Raw genomic sequence first — 18,829 nt, forward strand, 5'->3', positions numbered from 1 at the left:
TTTGCCGTTTCGTATTGCCACTTGTTTACATACATAGACATGACGCGTATATACGCGTCTCTGGGTGTGCCACCGCGTCCAGTGCGCAGCCGCATACGCAGATGGGCCCAAAATGCCATGCACTTAGAGCCTTCCGAACGAGCCGCGACGCTACATCCAGGTCATCAGGCCCGGATTTCGCAGTGTAAGATTTTGGCTGAAGAAGCCACCTGTTGCCTCTGTGGCCCGGGGCCTGCCACCACGGTTCAGAGCAGTCATATGCGCCTCCGTTGCTTACTCACCCACGGTCTAGTTTCACCTGGAGCCAATCATGCAGCACGAGTTCCTACATATACTAATGCAAACAACGGCGACCTGCGTTGCGGATGCTACACCTCGAAGCCGAGCCAACCAGTCTCGTTCGCACGATTAGCGATACACCCCCTGGGCCGTGTCCTTGTGGCCAGCGTAGTAATCCCAGCGGCGTCGCTTAGGAGCCGGTGCAGACTTGGTTCAGTGTCGACGGCACTGTAACGACACGGCGGCACGTCGACCCGGAGTCGAAGCCTGGGTCCGCATGGACTTGGCGGATGCCTGATCGCTTTCGTGTGGACGAGAGACGCGGATTCCGCTGCTCCATCAGATGCCGTCTCTCCTCAATATCATGCAAACTGACCACGGTGCGAGAATGTGGAGGGGCGTGTAGGCTGTGCCATGGCTTGACTGCGGGCCAGAAACGCGCTGTGACAGGGCTTGCGGGCTTGCGCCTCACGCATCCGATGTTGAGCACGTTGCCAATAAGAGGTGATGGGCCACGGTGCTCGTCTGGCTCAGCCTTGTCAGCTCGGAGTGCACCGGCTCGCCTGCGGTACGGTGGGCAGCTCGTGGTATTTCCATATAGCATCCACCCTCTACAACCCTGGCTGCCACTGCCTCATGCTCACTCATTCCCATAGCGGCCACGAGCCTAGACCCTTGCCACTCTGCCTTGGATGTGAACCCTGCCGCTCGGTGAAGCGAGGAAGCCACTTCCCTACCGAGCCGCGCCCGCTTGACGGACGCTTTCACGAAGAGCATATCCCTGCGCCGCTGGCGGTCGGGCCGCGGAGGGGCACATGGAGAAAGCAGGCGGATATCCCTGTCACGTCTGTTCTAGCGCTTCCGCAGAATCACGCCGCCCAAGAAGGAGGGCGGCTTGGATCTCAACGACGCCTGAGTAAGGTCCGAGGAAACGCCTGGAGCACCGCCCTTCGCGGGCTGGCTACCTATGCAGCAAAGACAAATTGCGACAGTCACGATCAGCGCCGTCGTGCCGGCGGGCTCTTTGATCTGATCTCGAGACTCAGCTAGCGCCCGGCGTGCAGCCCAAGCTCGGAGAGACAGGAGGCACGCCCACCACACTCGGCGGCCTTTCTCTCGCGGCGCTCACACAGGCCTCGTCGACCCCAGCCCGCCGACGGTGGCTCGCCCCGACGCCCCTCAAACCGGCTGTGATGGACGGCGCCCACCCACAAGACCAAAAGAAGCCAGACAGGGGTGCACGCACGCACCCATCCAATCGCCGCCCTCATGCGCACACACCTCGTCCACCCTTGCGGCCAATCCCTACGCGTTTCACCCCTCCAACGCAGCGGCCGGAGCGGCGGTAGCCGGCAGCAATCTACATACCACACACGAGAACACCCCTCTACTCTCTCCTCGACCTCTGTCCAGGCGCGGGCGCATTCTGCTCGCGTTTGCGACCAGGGGTCGTGCAGGGCCGGGCCTGCTCGCTGCGGTCTCGCGTATTGCTGCCCTTGCCCACTGACCCCCCCATGTTCCCCGCATCCGCCGTCCGCTGCAGCGCGCGCATGGGCTGACGGCGGCTTGAGCGCGACGACGCACCCGGTGCCCGCGGCGCGACGCACATACCTACCTACACACTTCCATCCACATAATACCTACTTACTTACACAACTACAACACGCGTATGCGCAAAAAAAAAAAAAAACCGAGTCGCGCCCGGCGCGTCGGCGCGTCTTCGCTCTACCACCGTAAAAAATGACCACCACTGTTACCCACCCACACCCTCAGCTGAGCAAAGAGAGGAAAGGCCGCGACCACCGGAGTTCTCTCCTGACACACCGAGTGTAGAGGTACACACGCTTTTGGGTGCTGACTCTGACACCCCTCCCTCCCTCCCCCCCTCTCATCTCGAGCGGCGGCGGCGGCGGCGGCGGCGGCCGGGGCGCTTGAGGCGCCGCGCGCGGCTGCCGTCGTGAAGAAAGCAAAAAAACCATGATCCCAAAAAGCAATGTGTGGAAGGGATTCCCCACACTCCCCCCAGCCTGCACAATACAGTCAGCACCTACCAGGCTGACGGGCAAGCGGCTGGAGAAGGGGGGGGGAAAATACAGTGAGCAATAAAATAAAGGACGCCACGCATGATGAACAAAGCAAACGGAGAAAAAAACAAAGAGATCGGATCCTGCGCTAATTAACGAACCCGAACTTTATTGACTCAATAATAATAGTAGCATGAAGCAAACAAAATGCTGAGAGGAGGGCGGAAGCATGAGGCTTTCTAAGCCGCACTTGCCCACCACCGACGGGCCACGATGGGTGGTGAGTCGACGGTCGATGGTGGTAGTGGCGGACTCCACGTGCCCACTTCTCCCCGTCTCTCCCCGTCTTTCCCTCTTCCCCCCAGCCCCCCCTCCTCCGGGTAGACGACCTAGCCCCATACTCACACTCAGCATCACTAAGCTCCTTTCCCTCCTGACGCACGCACACTGCGTCAAACAGGTCTCTTTGCTAGCTCGCGGAGAGGACCGGTTCCGTCGTCTTTGATGCTCCTCCCCCGTGTAACCCTCCCTGGATGTTTTAGTGTTTGTGCTAAGCAAAGAGAAAGTAGAGAAGGGAAAAGAAGGCGGAAAAAAAAAAGAGAGAGGTCGGGATGATACACTCCATCCCATTCCGATGTTCTGCCCACCCCCCGGCTCGCTCTTCCGTCATCGCGCAGTTGATGCCTGCCTAGCTTTGCATGACTCAAGCTTGTCCTGCCGGGTTTCTGGTGTCACGTTCGGCGATACGAAAGCAGCAAAGTGGTACGGCAGTCTTCTGTGTATTTCAGAAAGTAGAAGATAGCCAACGGGCAGGGCAGGAGATGCGGAGGAGGTGCCGGGGGCGCGAGAGGCGTCTATCGGGAGATGGAGAGCACGACGACGACATGGGCAAACGACCCACAGCAGCAGCGACGGCAAAGACAATAAGGTTTGACAAGCCGAAGCGACGGCGAGCGGACATTTCCTCCCCAGCCGCGCCTCTGCGCAGAACGAACTGTGAAGGACAAGACAGGCAAGATTCTGACTGGGGAGGGGTCAGCACAGGATGGACGCGGGAGAGCGAGAGAGAGACCATCCTTGCACGACCAGACCGCTGCGGCACGCGCACTTTGGTGTGCGCAAGGTATGAGAGTAGAAGAACCGACGGCAAAGCTTCCATCCCCTTTCCGTAACCCTCAGGTGCGGGAAAGGTACGGCACACGCGTATCGCGCGCCCGCGCGCAGATGCGCGCTAAAGTGAGTGGGTGGACTAGACCGCGCCGCCTCTTCTTTCGAACAGGGCAGACCCGCGGTGGTGCCGCTAGGAAATCTTGTCATGACGACAAGGCAAATCGACACAGCCAGCTTGATCATCACTTTGCGAGCGGAGCAAGCGGGCGAACCACGGCCAACCGTTCGCCTGCCTCCGGATGATTTTCATTTCGCCGGGTTTGGCAATCTGCATGGAGCTCCTTCCTGTATACCGCCGATCATTTTACCCTCGACAGGATTAGGACGGCGGAACGTTTGGCTGCCCCGAAACCCTTCACGCCCTCACCCCATGCCGCAAACACCTGACTCATGTCCCTTGATGGGGGCTGTACATCACGACGGGGTACCACCACCACCATCCACCGCCATATTTTTACCACCAACTACCGCCTCTGACGGTGTGGGCGGTTTATTCCCAGGCGCCGCGCGCGGGGCTTGAACGAGGAAACCGGCTTGTGCGGCGCTGCTAGCTGGCTAGTGAAACGAAAGTTAAGCCTAGTCCCTTCGATGATCCTCCTTCCTTCGGATATTAGGAAAAGGGACAAGAGAGCTGACGGGGACCCCGATAAGCTCGGGACGTTACTTCTTTCTGATATCTCGTCGCCGCTTCCAGTGGGTGGCTTGCGAGCCGAGCATGGCGAAGTGGTATCAAGAAGAAGGGACGTTGGACTATCAATCCTCCTAGCGTCTTCCACCGTGCGCGCCGCGTGTATTGCTTTCGCATTCTTGCTTGCAGAAGGAGCGAGCGCCTTCGCCACCATGGGCGTGCGCAACGCGACCCATGACTCGTGGAGCTATTCTGGGACCCGGTTGGACCCTCATCGTCTTTCTTTCCCTTTTCTCTGGTGGTGCATTTTCTCGGTTCTTAGCATGGCGGCGCCTTGGCCGAGACTAGACTCAGTTATGGGGCGCCAAACCGCTTTGGGGAGCGTCCTTCGCCTTGGCTTGCGCAGCCGGGTGGCTGCAGAGCAGCTGGCGCTAAAACAAGTAGGCCCTGCGATGGGGTGGGGGGTGGCCAAAGACGCGACCGCAGGGGAAACAAACCTTTGGCGAACGGGAATACTTCCATTTGTGGACCCGTCCGAGGGATATGGCGGTGATGCTCAGAAGTGAAGTTGCTGGGGTTTCCGCTCATCTAACCATCTGCTGACGACGATGATGCTCTCATCAGTTCGATTCCTGGAGGCAAAGCGAGCAGTCCGCAACCCGTGGCTCGCCTCCCCGATCGACACCGGCAAAGTTTCCTCTTGCCCCAAACATGCGAGCGGAGGGTGTGGTCGGCGCTTTTGGCGAAGGGCAAATGTTTGGATGCGTCTCTCGTCTCTCCGCCTTGGCCCCCGAGTCACGCAGATGCAGATAGATGAGGGATGGTACACAGACGCACACGCACGTCCGCCTGGACGCTCTGGCTCGCTTTCTTTTTTGCCTCTGCGTTCTTTCGCGACCGCGCGCGGTCAGTTGGACACAGGGCTGACTGTGACTGACTGTGACAGCCCAACAGGGCGCTCACCTCGTGCCGGTGACGAAGGCACTCCCGCCAACAATAATCCACCCGTCGGCATGACTCCGTATCGGATGTGTTGGAAAATTAAGCGCCTGAGGTGGCGCACTAGAACGGCCCTCCTGATGGGATTTCCCTGATTCTCCATCACAGAGCGGACTCGAATTCTCAAATTTCTCGAGCGGCGAAGCCCGAAGCCGACAGCTCAGCCCTGTTTTTTTTTTTTCTTTTGTTGATGGTAGGCAGCCCCCCAACAAGGCTAGGTAGGAGGAGCAACAGCCACACATCAGCAAGGATCATGTACATATCGAACGGGGAAGACCGGAGACGGGACGAGGTAGTTCGACCAGCCACCACCCCTCTTGCCCAACTCACTCTCGTGCTCGGCCGTCTTTTTGCCGGGTCCAGAAAAAAAAAAACCACGACGCGCGGAGTGCGAAGGGCCAGGATGGCGGCTGGCGGCCCTCCCAAGCTTTCTGCACCGCGGCGGCGAAGGATACGAGGGACCCGCCGGCTCGGCGGCTGGGGCGACGTCAAAAGCGCATGGCAGGGCGTTTTTTACGGCAGTTAGCAGGGCGGGCGGCCGGGATGTGAGAGCGGTGGAGGGACTGGCCGGGGACGAGTCACAATGGCCAGTCAGGCGGCAGGGTGGGTGTTGGTGGATGTTCGAAAGCAGCGGTGTACGGTCATAAGGGCGATTAGCGGGCAGACGGAGGCCGTCTAGGCTGCTCACTAGAAGCATCTCAAGGCTGGCGGCGGCGGCGGACATGGCATGGCATGGCAGCCGCGCACCGCAGTCGGTGGTTCCAGTGGGCGGCGGACGAGGGCTGGCACGGCTCGAGAGGCGATTGGACGCGCAGGCGCTCGGCGGCGGACGGCGGGGGGGGGAACTGGGGCAGGCGCGGCTTGATGGCGCGCTCGCGCGGTCGGTCGGTCCACCCACCACACACCAGCAGCTGCGACGTGCGGATCTCATCAGTCGCAGTGGACTTGTCGCGGTTCGGCCCTTTAGCCTGTGCCCTGCGGCCGGCCATGCGCGTGCGTGCTGCAGCGAGGGGCCAGTGCGCGGCGGGCTCGGCGACACAGACGTCAGATCGTCGATCGCCGCGGGCGCTGCACGCTGCTGGCGGTGCTGGCGGAGCTGGCGGTGCGGACCCGGCGGGGCGCGTGCGGTGCCGTGGTGCTGCTGTCTCGCAGTCGCGGGCGCTGCGGCCGGCGGCGAGCTGCAGGCTGGGGAACTGGCCATCAGGCGTGCGGGCGTTTCGGACGGGCATGGGCGAGGAGGACATGGGCGCGGCGGGAGCAAGGGCAGCGGCACGGCGCACTGGCCTGTGGGGATAAGCCAGGCTGCCGGGCCGCACGTCACTGCGCGGCACTGCCTGCACCGCACTGCCTGCACCGCCTGCACCGCACCGCACTGCACCGCACCGCACCGCGCCGCGCCGCGCTCGTCTCCAGCCAGCGCTGCCGTGCAACCCCCGCGGCGCCGCCTCAACAATCGCTTTGTCTCGCGCGGCATGAAGAGGGTGTCCTGCGAGATGGGCCGGGAGATCTGTGTTTCAGCACCGCCAGATGCAATCTCTGTGTCGCCGCACCCGAAGCTTAGCCTGCGAGCCGTTGCGGCCATGTGAGCGCCCGCCCTCTGCTACCTACACCCGGCCTGCTGCTCCCCCACTCCAGCGCGCCTGCCTGCCGTGCGCCCTGGCCCGCCGCTCTTCACACAATTTTCCGAGGCGACGACAGGCGGTCTGACCGTCTGCCCGGCGCGTGTAGCGCTTCATCCCCACCGTAACGGCGGCCCGTCGACGCTTGGCGCAGACGATCCGTTTCGCCGCCGTTTGGCCTACCGGTCAACCACCGCGACCGCGCCCTTATCATGCGACTGATCCCAAAGGAGCGGTGAGACAGGACGCCCGAGGCCCATGTACGTCAGACTGAGTCCGGACGCGTGGGCGCTGCCGCGCTTCCACTTCGTACCAGCCGGATACCGTCTGCCTCACACCACCAACGCCTTGCCACTGCTCTAGTGGCGATGCCCGGTCTCGGGGGGGAGTGCCCGTTGATCACCACTGCCACCGCCGCAGCCCTCCGGAGTCCTGTCCAGACGCCCTCGATCAGCTCGAGGCGAGAGCAACTCCGTCCTCATGCCATATCAAACAAGTAGTGTAACCGCCGCTCAGGTGGAGACTTAAGTAATTAAAATGCCTGCGCTGGATATCATGGGCGCGCTAAGTCCGTGTGCGTGAGGCGAGCGGACATCTTCAAGTATGCAGAAGTGCAGGTGACGGTTGAAGCTCAGATCGAGGGCGGCGATGTCCATCCGACATGGTTCTCCGCATCCTCTTCGAGTAGTGGCATGTGCAAAGCCCACTGAGGGATAGCCGTGAGTTTAGCAATTCCATGCTGTCATCGGCGTTTGATGAGCTCTCTGAAGCAAATGCTGAAGCCAGCACGGACGTTCACTCCACTGCAATGTCCGAGGAAGTGCTTCGCATGTTTTGATGCAGTGGAAGCGTCGCTTTGGAACATTTGAAGCGAGTGACCAGACGTAGCCGTGAGCTTTCTAATCCCCCGACCGAGCACTGGAAGCAAATGTCCAAACATAAACGTAACTTTTTCAAGTCTTCTCAGGCGGACGGCGGAAGCAGATGTCCAGACGTAGATACAAGTTACAAGACTGAACATATGCACTCTTGCAACGTTACCCCGCTGCCTGTGGAATGAGATTAGTAGCAGCAGCGGAATTCAAGTTACGGACATGGCTAACAGACTGACCGTTGTCAAAGCTAGTCACCGGCCCTATCTGAGGTTCCTGTACTGAGAGTCGCGCCGATGTCTTTGATTGGCTTTCTCTGCTTGCTTACAAGGAGTTTTCCACATCCGCAAGTGGTTGCCTGGTGGTCGTCGTGAAAGTGATTGTGCCCCTTCCCAATTAGGCAATTTCGCTCTTCCATGCTGTTCGAAAGTGAGCAAACACACATCACCGTAGTAACAGACGTATATCTGGTTCCGTGTCGCTCGACATTCACTGCGTCTCGCTTAGCCCATATACAGTTTGTTTTCGCCCCCGGTCCTGATTTCTTCTTCTTCAGCGTCAACCAACCTGTTCCAAACCCACCCTAGATTCAGACCAAGAGCAACAGCAATAACCTCATGTCATCCACCGACCCCCTCCCCACCCCTTTCAGCAGCCAGTGGCGTGCGGGCCACTGGCAGGCATCCAACTACGCCAACCTGATGCGAGACCAGCGCTTGGCCCGCCTCAACGACATTCTAGACAAGGCCCACGACCACCACATGGCCGAGAAGACCAACAATCGGCCGGTGCTGGACTCTCTCCGGACTACAATGAACGCGCCGCCGTACGTCAGTGCGGCTTGGGTGGGAGAGCAGTTGGCAGCTGCTTCCCTGCCCAAGAAGAAAAACAAGAAGAAGGGCAAGAAGGGCAAGAAGAATAAGAAGAAGGGGGGTGTTGGTCTCGAGGCCGAAATGGAGAAGACCGAGTATTCGAACTGTGAGTCCGTTTCCCCAACACCATGGAAAGCATTGATACGAACATAGCCCGCTTCATGAAGTACATGAAGCTCTTAGTGTCTTCTCAGAAGGCACTGCCTCCTCTTTCTCCCAGCGAGACAAACTTCTTGCGGGAGGGCGTCATCGGCGACACGGCGCGCGCCATCACAGGTCTCGCCCACAGCAATGAGTACCCCATCAGCCACCGTATTGGTGACGCCGTGCCGGTGGCCCTCGTCAACATTCCGCAGGGCTCGACCATCTACCAAGAACAGCCCTGGATCACTCTTCGGCTCCCTCTCGACCCCTCGGTCATCATCGGGAAATACTGCGCCCTCTCCGCCGAAGACCAGGCCCTCTTCGATTCCTTGGGCCATAACGTCAGCGCCGACTTCATCGAGCGGCAGCTTCCCACGCTGAAAGACACGCACCCCGTTGCCCTCAACACGAACTCCAAGGAGCACGCCATCATCGCAACCTGGCTTACGCACCAGGATCCCGGACTACACATATGCAGCATTCCGACTACGTCCCGTAGAGACAGCAGGAGCATCTACCCCCATCTCCTTCAGCACGTCCGCACTTCATGCTCTCCCAATTGCCATCTGATCCGCGACGACCGCTACAACGGCCTAGTCCTCCGCTCCGCCCGCGCCATCCCCCGCGGTGAGCCCATCACTTACTGCCCGATCCCCGACTACATGCTCTTCACGCACGACGCACGTGCGGTCAAGCTCCACGAGACGAGAGGCCTTCCAAGCTGCAAGTGCGACCTCTGCTGCCCGCTGATCGCCCCTCCTCCTCTTGCATCGGGATCCACCACCACAACCACCCCGAGCAAGACCAAAGACAAGAACAACAAGGGCAAGGCCACGACCCCAACCCCATCCACAGCTGTTCGCGACAGCAGCAGCAGCAGCAGCGCCACCACCACCACCGTCAACCCCGACGCCATCCCCCTCATGCGCCGCATCGCCATCGAGACCCGCCGCCAGCAAACCGCCCACGCCTGGTCCGCATGGCGCGCCCTCCGCGACCCCTTCTGGTCCTCCTCCCCATCCTCCCCCTCATCCTCCCCCACCGCCTCCCCCCTCCCTCCCCCCACCCACAACCAGCACCCCTCCCCCCCCTCCCCCCAAACCATCGAATCCCTCGCCCTCCGCCTGGACAACCTCCTCAGCGATAACGACGCCGCCGCCACCGCCACCGCCGCCGACAACAACGAATCACCCTCGTCTTCCTCCTTTCCCACAGTCAGCCCCCTGCAAGCCTGGCTCCGCAGCGACGCCTCGCACGCGCTGCAAGACGCGGGCGACTGGCGCGGGGCGGCGGCGTGGGCGCGGCGCGAGCTCGAGGCGGACGCGGTGCTGTTGGGGGTCGGACACGAGGGGTGCCGGGCGACGCGGATGCGGGTGGTGCGGGTGGTGGAAGAGGGGGAGGTGGTGGGGAGGGTGAAAGGGGGGGTCTTGGCGAGGGGGAGGGAGAGGGAGAGGGAGAGGGAGAGGGTGGGGGAAAGGGGGGAAGAGGGGGGAGATGTGGTGGTGGCGAGGGGGTTGAGGGATGTTTTGGAGGAGGAGGGGGAGGAGGGGAGGGAGGACGAGGGGGAGGTGGTGAGGGGGTTGAGGGGGATTTTGAGGGAGATGGGATTCGGGGAGGATGATGGGGAGGAGATGGAGGCGAGTACTGGCATTGGGAAGGAGGAGGAGCGGGATAGGGGTGAACGTGTGGAGGAGGAGTAATAGATGGGAGAGGCGGTGGTGGGTGGAGAGCAGGAACATTCTCCATGTTTGATGGACATTTGCATCTATGTAGCCGTGGCTTAGCTTCCGACAACACTGCGCTTCATAGTCGGGATGCATATCTATTTGTTTTTCTCTGCCTGTGGGAGCTTGGCACTCCGTCTATCTCAGTTACTTTCCAAGGCTCTTGACTGCGTCATCTACGTCTTGCTCCAATACGTCCCATATGCTGGGCGCTTTGGGCTCCCAGCCGAGTACATCCTTCGCCCTTACTGCGGCGCTTCGTGCATTGCTCGCAAACATGTACCGCCCAACTAACGGAACGCCGACCGACTTCAACATGCCGTCCACGCGGTCGAGCGGCACCTGTTTCGGCTCCTTCTCCCCTATCAGCCCCTTCTCATATAGAATCCTCCCAACCGCCTGGGCCAGCTCGAACTGCGACGTTTCTTGAGTCGTGGCATGGTAGTATCCCTGCAAACGATAGCCATCAGCAACCACTCCCTCAAACGAACGTATCGGAAGACGGAAAGGAAAGAAAAAAAAGAGAAAAAAGAAAGACTCACCTCCCTCCCCCAAGCCTCCGTCGGGCCATCCCCACCGCCCTCCCCATCCTCCACCGCCTTCTCCACCAACCGCAAATACAAACCCATCAAATCCAGCAAATGCACCCAACCCCTCCGATTCTGGCCCTCGCCGACGAAAAAAGCCGCGCCGACCCCCTCCCCCCCCTCTTCACCACCACCACCACCACCACCCAAGATCTCCTTCACAAACCACGGCATATACGCGCTCGTCTTCCGCCCGACGCCCAGCCCCCGCCCGTAAATGTCCGGCGGCCGCACGACGGCGGTGCGGACTCGCACCCCAGCTTCGTCTCCGTCTTTTTCGTCCTCCTCCTCCTCTTCCCGCATCCACGCCTCCCGCACGATCCGCTCCGTCTCGCCATGCAGCGGGTCCTTCCATCCAGCACTGCCGGGCTCCGACACAGGGGGCGGGATGAAGACGTCCGTGTTGTCGGCGAGCGAGCGGTCCGAGTAGACGCGCGGGTTGAGGGAGCCGACAGGGACGGGCGGCGCCTGGAAGTCGGAGAGGAGGCCGGTGCCGGAGAGGTGGATGAGGTACTTGGTTTGCTTCTTCTTCTCCGTCTGCTGCTTCGCGGTGGCGGCGCCATCGCTACTACTGGCTGCTTTGAGCACCCGCAGCAGGGCGCGCAGCGAGGGCGCGTGGTCCGAGTTGCCCGTGTGGACGACGACGTCGGCGGCGGCGATGGCGGCGGAAGCGGTCGTCTCGAGGCTGTCGTAGTCGCCGCGGACGACGTGGGCGGCGGGGTAGAGGGCGGAGAAGGCGGCGGGTGGGGCGGAGCGCAGGAGCACCGTGTAGGTCCATTCGGGGTGGGCGGTGTAGAGGGTGTGGAAGACGCTGCCGCCGATGTAGCCGGTGGCACCGGTGCTGGGTGTCGGAGTGATCGTCATGTGAGCGGTGCTGTCTGGTCGTGAATTCGGAGAAAGGAGACGTACAGGAAGATTTTGGGGGCCATTGTTGGTTGGGATCGAATGGAGGGAGTTGGATTGGTGAGGAGGCTGGAGAGTTTAGGGAGTCAAGTGATTGGGTAAACGAAGGGCAGCTACGGATTCATTCGAGGTTTTGGAACCTGAGCTAGCAATTCTTATACGAATCATGATGCAAGGATGGATGGCGAGATGGCGAGATGTCGACACGATGGTGTGGCATTGCTTATTAATGCGGCGGCAGCCCTTGGCGCAAGGCTGGCCGTTGTTCGTCCGCGGTTGATAAGATGACGTTCTAGCGTCGAAAACACGTTCACAGGGGAGACGAAAGGGAAGAAGGCGAGCGGCGAATGGTTGGAGCAGCTCGTGCAGGCTGGCCCATGCACGATAACAGCAACAACACCAAGGGAGGCTCGCACGACATGCAGTAGCGCGTCGCAAGGGACCAGGGGACCAGGGGACCAGGGGACCGTCATCAGGCCACGGGTTGATGACGGGTCGCGGGGGAAGACGGGGGAAGACGGGGGAAGCCGCCAGCGCGACGGCACACGGCTGCACCACGCCGCATGCGGCAACGCGTCGAGCCACAGCCGCGCCGAGGAAACAACTTCGAACAGCGCAGCGCGGCGATGATGTGCGCAACTGCGCGACTGCCCGCCGCCGCACCGCGACTTGCATCTCCGCCACCGTCGCCCGCCGCCCGACCCACGCCTTCTGCGCGCCGTGAAAGCGGCGCCGGATGCTCGCCGACCCCTCCAGCAGCGTTTACCGCCGGTTTGCGCCCCGACCCGTCTGCTCAGGCTCATCGGACGTGCTGGACGCGCTCTGGACTGACGTGCGCAAGAGGCGTTCTCCCCTCCAACCGGCGCGGGGGCGGATGGCGGATGGCGGATGGCGGCTGGAGTGTGACGCTTGTGCTCCGTGAACACGTGGTCCGAGCGCGCTCTCCCCTCTGCGCTTAATACTTCTGCCTCACTGCTGCTCCTCCGAGACACGCCTTACTAACAATCGCAGGGCTGTCGCAGACTAACCAACTATGGCCGTGCACCGCTGGAATCATGAAGTTGAGTCAATTCATTCCATATCCTCCTCATTCCCCAACTATTTCCTCTCCCTGTATGTATACCTCTCTATACCTCCCACCCCAACATCCCCATCCCGCCCTCTTCCCCTTCCCTACTAGGGAATATACCTGAACCCCGGGTGCCGGTACCCCAGCGCCGCGACCTCCTCCTCGCTCTTCCCCTCGACGCGATGGTCCCTCCTGCCGCGCTCCCGCTGCCCGTTCTCCCAGACGACGTACGCCATGCCCGCGAGGGCGAGGAAAAACGCCGCCGCCTGCGCCCCGAGGTTGATCGAGTGCCCGATGGGGTAGCGCGGCGCGTCCGACGGGAGGTACGTCCACGTTGCCACCACGGCCCCGAGCGTGCCCACCGAGACGATGTAGCCGCTTGCTACCGCGCGGATGGCGGGGCCGGCCGCGTCTGATGGGGGTGTTAGTATTACCATCTCTTTTCCTTTCTTGTGCTCTCTTCGTTTGGTGTGGCTGTGAGAAGGGAAGGACGTGGAGAGAGAGAGAGAGAGAGAGACAACATACTGTTCAAGCCCCAAGACAAAAACGCCGGGCCACCGGGAAACACGCCAATGGTCACGAAGAACACAGCCATATACTTGATATTCGGACTGGGGCCGTCGGCACGCAGCACAGCGAAGCCAACGATACCCACAGGCGCGAACAGCGCAAGCCAGATGCCGCGGTGCCGCGTGCGATCCGACGCAAAGGCGACGGCGATGGCGACGACGCAGGCCAGCACGTACGGCGGCACCGTGTGCAGCTGCGCCTTGGTCGCCGTCCAGCCGAGGTCCGCCAGCAGCGTCGGCATGAACAGCGAGATGCTCTGCACCGTGATGTTGATGAGGAAGAAGCCGAGCGCGCACACGTTGTTGTTGATGTTGAGCACCGCCCGCCTGACGTGCTGCGCCGTCACCCGCTCGTTGACGGCGATCCCCTTGTGCTGGTCCAGCGCGAGCCGTTCCGCCGCGATGTACCGCTCGCGCTCTGTGAGGAAGGTGCATTCTTCCGGCTTGGTGGCCATCAGCCACGGGGAAGCGCCGCCGATGAGCAGCGTGGCGAGCCCTTCGAAGAAGAAGATGTTGCGCCAGGTGTGCATCGGAGTGGCGGCAACGCCCCACTCTGGGATGCGTCTGCTCTCATCATCAGTGATCCATGTCTCTGTCGTTGTTTCTGATCTACTCACGAGAGACCGGTCGCCAGGAGTCCGCCGAATGCGCCAGCCATGGATGCGGCCGAGACGAAGATGCCGATGCGGAAAAGAAGCTCCTGGCGGCGGTAAAAGCAGCTCAGATAAAAGGCGATACCCCTGAACAAAAGCACAGCCAGATCAGCCACACTTCTCCAACAGCACATCTTTGGATCGGAGGGCGCTGCTCACGGCATAGTGCCGCCTTCGAAGAGACCCAAGAAGGCGCGCGCAACCATCAGTTGCGAGAAGTTATGCACGAACGCCGTACACAGCGAGACGAGCCCAAAGCCGGCAACCAGGAAGGGAACTGTCAAAGGGAGATTCCATCAGCGGCCGACAGCGTTTACTGGTACGAAGCTGACGTGCAGCTGTGACAGGGGGGAAGGAGATGTTCGCTTACGCCACCAGCGAGGCCCGATTTTCTTGAGTACTATGTTGCTGGGAACCTCGACGCTGTGCAAGGTTAATTCGACGACACTCAGACTCCTGGGAGCGGAACATACAGCATGTAAGTGATGTAGAACACGGTCAAGGACCAGTTGAACTGGTATCCCACGAGCTGCAGATCCTTGGCCAAACCCTGGATGCGCGCATTGCTGGTTGCGGGTCAACTCTTCGTCCAAAGCGATGCAGGATGCAGTTTGTGCATGGCAGCAGAAGGGCTTACCCGATATTCGACCTGATCAGGACGTTAGTGAATGCTGTCGGGAAGAAGATCAACGCCGAGGAGCGATACGGCTTGAAACCAGAAGGAGAAGGAGACGTACCGATCCAGGAAGCATAGCAGGTACAACAGCGTGACCAGCGGGACCAGATGCCAGTCCATCTTCCGCCTCACCGCACGCTCCTCTTCTTCCGTCCATGCTGGTTCCAACGCCACCTCGCCCGACGACCTATCGCTCGGGAAGATGTTCTCGCCCTCCAAGAATTCTGGCTTTTCTGCCGACATGGTTGGCTACAGCCGCGAAAATGTGCTGTCGACTGCTGCCGCCGCCAGAGTCCTTGCCGGTAAGTTTTTTTTTTTGAAAAAAAAAGGAAAGAAAAAAAAGGCAGCGGCGCGGTTCAAAGGACGTCCAAGCCAACGTAACTCGCAACGTTACCGCTGGTGTGACGATCGCACCGACAGGACAAATTGACGACGGGAGTTGGAGGATGAGGAAGATGCGCGGAATTTCGGAGAAGAAACAGAATGGGTGCGGGGGATGGAGTCGCTTTTTCTGCGGCGGGCGACTGTATCAGAGAAGAGGGCGGCAGCGGGCTGCATTGACGGGGTAGTTAGCCGTGCCCTTGTAAATGATCCTCGTTGGCATGCGGCAGGACGGTGGGCTAGCTAGCGGTCAAGATCCCCTGCTTCCTTGGCTCCTTTTCGAGCAGGACCTTTGCGAGCGAGGACAAGACACACGAGTCCACGGCGAAAGAACTAAGTAGACTAAGTTTGCGGAGCAGAGTCGCGGCAGGTGTCAGCGGTGCCGGGGGCTTGCTTTTCAGTCAGTGTTGAGAAGTCAGTGGCAGCCAGCTACTGTGCAAATGGGCATTGGCAAGCGCCGCCATTGGATTCCCAAATGCTTGGACGCGGACACCTGCTCGTCACAAGCCAGCAGGAGGCAAGCTGGGCAGTGTCTGGCCGCTACCACCTTCCGAGGTCCGACTGCCAGCGTGGACTTATCCATTACTTGCGAGCGTTATTGTTCCAACAGTGCCGCCAGCCAAGATGCAAATGTGGCGGAATCCGGCAAAAAGGGTGCCAATGCTTGGGAGACAGGGTTGATGACTCTGTGTGTCGCAGCATGCTCGCTTGGCAGACCGTCCGCCGTCTGGAGGGAGCGCTACCACTGCCCCAGACGGCACAGGGAGGCGTCTGCAACGGCGCGAGATTCGCTGGCAGCTCCGCCGTGGTGAGCGAAGCGCAGTTGCCGGGCGAGGGCAGATTGCGGGGAAAGAGGTGGGGCACGCGGAGCTTCCCCGGACGGAGGGCAAATCTAAAGCCGGCTGCGCACGTTGTCCAGGTCTCCGTTAAGCTGGCCGTACGCTGTATACCGTGAAAAGTCCTGGTCGGAGACAAAGTGACGGTAAACGTTTCTGTTGGCCTCGCTCGCTTGGGCCTGCCTGTCGGGTCGTTCTCGACCATTGAGATCGCGCGGGGAACTGCTGACCGCTGCAACAAATCCATGTCTTGATCGCCAAAAAAGAAAAGAAAAAAAAAGTCTGCAACATGTCGAATATACGCTTATAGGAAGTGCACTATGTAAGGGATAAGTGCGAGGTCCACGAGCATTGCGTCATATGCGCCAGGAGCAACTGCTTCCGCCGCCGCTGCCAACGAATCACTCATCACGCAGGAACCTCCGCTTTGGCCTATTCATTCCTTGGTATACTGTACACGATCCGAGTAGAAACGCAGCCAGCACGCATCCCGATCAGAACAACACCATCCAAACGGGCAGCTATGTGCAAGATGAATCTCACCGGAGAGCTTCATAAATGGCCCAGTCAATCTTTTTACGCGCCCTTGAACGCCGACAAAGCCTCCCCCCCCCAAAACACGCCCGTGTCTTATGCATCGCTGGACAACCAAAAGAAAAACCCAACAAGGCCGTCATCCCGTTTCATCGTGCAGCATCCACCACCCCCTCCTCTTCCACCTTCGCGTCCGCAGTAGTATAATTTCATGCAGCTCACCGCAGCAGCAGCCGCAGCAGCAGCAGCAGCATCAGCTCATCGGAGCCACGCCATCCACCGCCACTGCCGCCCAGCCCAGCCCAGCCCAGCCCTCACACCATCATCATCATCATCACCGCGCAAACGCCTGCTGTCCCGCCTGCGCCTGCTGCTGCTGCAGCATCTGAAACCTCCTCGCATCCTCCAACTGGTCCTGAAACCGGGCATACTCGCTCGACCACACGCCGGCCCAGTAGCGGCCCCACACGGCGAGGTCCTGCGCGGCGCCCTCGACGCCGCGGCTCCACACGAAGAGGCCGACGACGACGACCGTGGCCCAGAAGACGAGCTTGACGGCGAGCGAGATCCAGAAGACGACGGCGCGGTAGAGGATGTTGACGATCTTGAGCGACACGAGCAGCACGATGACGAGCAGCGTGATGGACGCGATGTCCGGGTTCTTGGAGACGTGGTCGATCAGTGGCACCAGGTGCCGGTGCAGCGTCGCCATCATCGACGAGAGGGGGGCGAGGAGCGAGGATGGGATGCTGCTGCTACTACCGTCGCCATTGTTGTGGTGTGTGAGCAGGTAGGCGGCCCAGTCTGTTTACCGTCGGCGGGAAAGCGTGCCGCAGGTTAGTTGCCGGAGTCTCCCGCCGTGTTGGGGAGGGGGGGATGGGACACGTGTGGTGTTTGTGGGAGAGAGTTGCGGCTTGCCTTGAACGACGTCCATGATGAAGAAGCGTGGGTTTGCGTTGTTTTCGAAGGGGGTAGTGCGGCGGGCGGGCGGGCGGTAGGTTGCGCGCCAGTGGCGTCAGCGGGGGGAGGAATCCGGGTGCCGTTGCGTTGCCGTTGGAAAGCCGGGTGCCCCGCGGTCGGACGTTGTGTGGTTCTTGCGAAGAGTAGCAGCTGGGCGGGTGTCTGTGTGTTTGGCGGTGTGGTTGCGTTGTTTGTGTGTTGGTGGCTCGGGGGTGGTTGATCTGGGATCGGCGGTGGAGCTTCCGCGCGTGAACCCTTTGATTCTCGTGCCACCCCCCTTCGCTGTCCCTTCGCGAACAAACCCAACCACCGGTCTGGCGGTCTTGGCGTCCGAGCGCGAAAGCGCGAGCTCAGCCGGAACCGATCGTCTCTCTGTCAAGCGGCCACCGACGTCAGCGAAGGTCGACATCAAGCCGGCAGTGCTGCTCTGGAATTTTGCAGCTTTTTTGGCGACGTGTGCGAGGTCTAGACCTGTGTATGCACATGTAGCTGCGCAGGCTGGCTGCCAATGCCTGCCCCGTTTATCCGCCTTCCTAATGCGGCAATCCCCCTTTCCCCGCCAGGAAACAACGCACACGCACCACGTCAAACAAAAAGAAAAAAAAGGAAACAACAAATCAAGCAGCAAAAGCACGACGACATGCTGCGCCGTAAACAATGCCAATCAACCATCATCGGTTGACGTTTCATCTAGACTGCGCTCTCTGGCAGCCACGCCGCCAATGCCTAGGAGGCCCGTTGTCGAAACAACAACAGCGAAAGTGGAGCTGGCTGGCGCTTACATAAGCCCCTGGCGACGATGATCCCGATTGTTTTGCTGCATCTCTCTCATCAGAGATGCAATCGCGGCTCGACAGCCCGGGCGGACGATGATGCATAGCGAAATGAAACAAGGACCGCCGATGCGTCCAATCCCGCCCGCGTCGAGCCCACCCATGCTCTCTGCTGCCACTCCTCACTCGCTCGCTTGATCTACCCGTTCCCCGTCATCGACGAGCCCCCCCCGGGACCACAGCGAAAGGAGACGACCGACGTGATGCGGCTGGGGTGCTGGTGCAGCTTTAGGATGACGGATCGAGAAGGCAGCGGCCGATTTCTGTTAGCTGGACGCGTCTTGCGATCGGCATTCGACTCGATGAGGGTAGCGCCACACGCCCGCCTGTCGCTCATACACAGCATCCGTGCCCACGGAGCTAGATACCATAGAGGGGAGAGAGAGAGATAGGAACGGCCGAAGAGCCGCAGTATTGTTGACGACTGCGCATGTATCCGTCACCTGTTGGCAGATCTGCCTTCAGAGTGTAGGTCACGAGCTCCGAGTGAGATCCTC

The 18,829-nt window shown here is 60.6% G+C and overlaps 5 protein-coding genes across 5 annotated transcripts; 1 reads left to right on the forward strand and 4 right to left on the reverse strand.

Annotated features, from left to right (window-relative positions):
* Window positions 1-5,798: 5,798 nt before the first annotated feature.
* BKCO1_400072 (uncharacterized protein) lies at window positions 5,799-6,344 on the reverse strand (the record flags this gene model as incomplete). Its single annotated transcript, XM_020275738.1, has 1 exon — window positions 5,799-6,344. One exon carries the CDS (start codon window positions 6,342-6,344, stop codon window positions 5,799-5,801), a length of 546 nt encoding a protein of 181 aa, XP_020134354.1.
* A 1,864-nt stretch (window positions 6,345-8,208) lies between these two features.
* BKCO1_400073 (uncharacterized protein) lies at window positions 8,209-10,307 on the forward strand (the record flags this gene model as incomplete). The annotated part of the gene is made up of 2 exons (XM_020275739.1): window positions 8,209-8,569; window positions 8,617-10,307. The coding sequence occupies 2 exons, from the start codon at window positions 8,209-8,211 to the stop codon at window positions 10,305-10,307; spliced, it is 2,052 nt and encodes a 683-aa protein (XP_020134353.1).
* Window positions 10,308-10,478: 171 nt separating this feature from the next.
* Window positions 10,479-11,847, reverse strand: BKCO1_400074 (nucleoside-diphosphate-sugar epimerase; the record flags this gene model as incomplete). Its single annotated transcript, XM_020275740.1, has 3 exons — window positions 10,479-10,781; window positions 10,874-11,759; window positions 11,828-11,847. The coding sequence occupies 3 exons, from the start codon at window positions 11,845-11,847 to the stop codon at window positions 10,479-10,481; spliced, it is 1,209 nt and encodes a 402-aa protein (XP_020134293.1).
* A 1,150-nt stretch (window positions 11,848-12,997) lies between these two features.
* BKCO1_400075 (major facilitator superfamily protein) lies at window positions 12,998-15,031 on the reverse strand (the record flags this gene model as incomplete). The annotated part of the gene is made up of 8 exons (XM_020275741.1): window positions 12,998-13,302; window positions 13,416-14,023; window positions 14,077-14,199; window positions 14,272-14,389; window positions 14,483-14,535; window positions 14,586-14,678; window positions 14,750-14,761; window positions 14,850-15,031. 8 exons carry the CDS (start codon window positions 15,029-15,031, stop codon window positions 12,998-13,000), a joined length of 1,494 nt encoding a protein of 497 aa, XP_020134352.1.
* Window positions 15,032-16,873: 1,842 nt separating this feature from the next.
* BKCO1_400076 (nuclear pore assembly and biogenesis apq12) lies at window positions 16,874-17,254 on the reverse strand (the record flags this gene model as incomplete). Its single annotated transcript, XM_020275742.1, has 1 exon — window positions 16,874-17,254. One exon carries the CDS (start codon window positions 17,252-17,254, stop codon window positions 16,874-16,876), a length of 381 nt encoding a protein of 126 aa, XP_020134351.1.
* Window positions 17,255-18,829: the final 1,575 nt, after the last annotated feature.

The sequence above is a fragment of the Diplodia corticola genome (genome assembly GCF_001883845.1).
Source record: "Diplodia corticola strain CBS 112549 chromosome Unknown scaffold4, whole genome shotgun sequence".
Lineage (NCBI taxonomy): Eukaryota > Fungi > Ascomycota > Dothideomycetes > Botryosphaeriales > Botryosphaeriaceae > Diplodia > Diplodia corticola.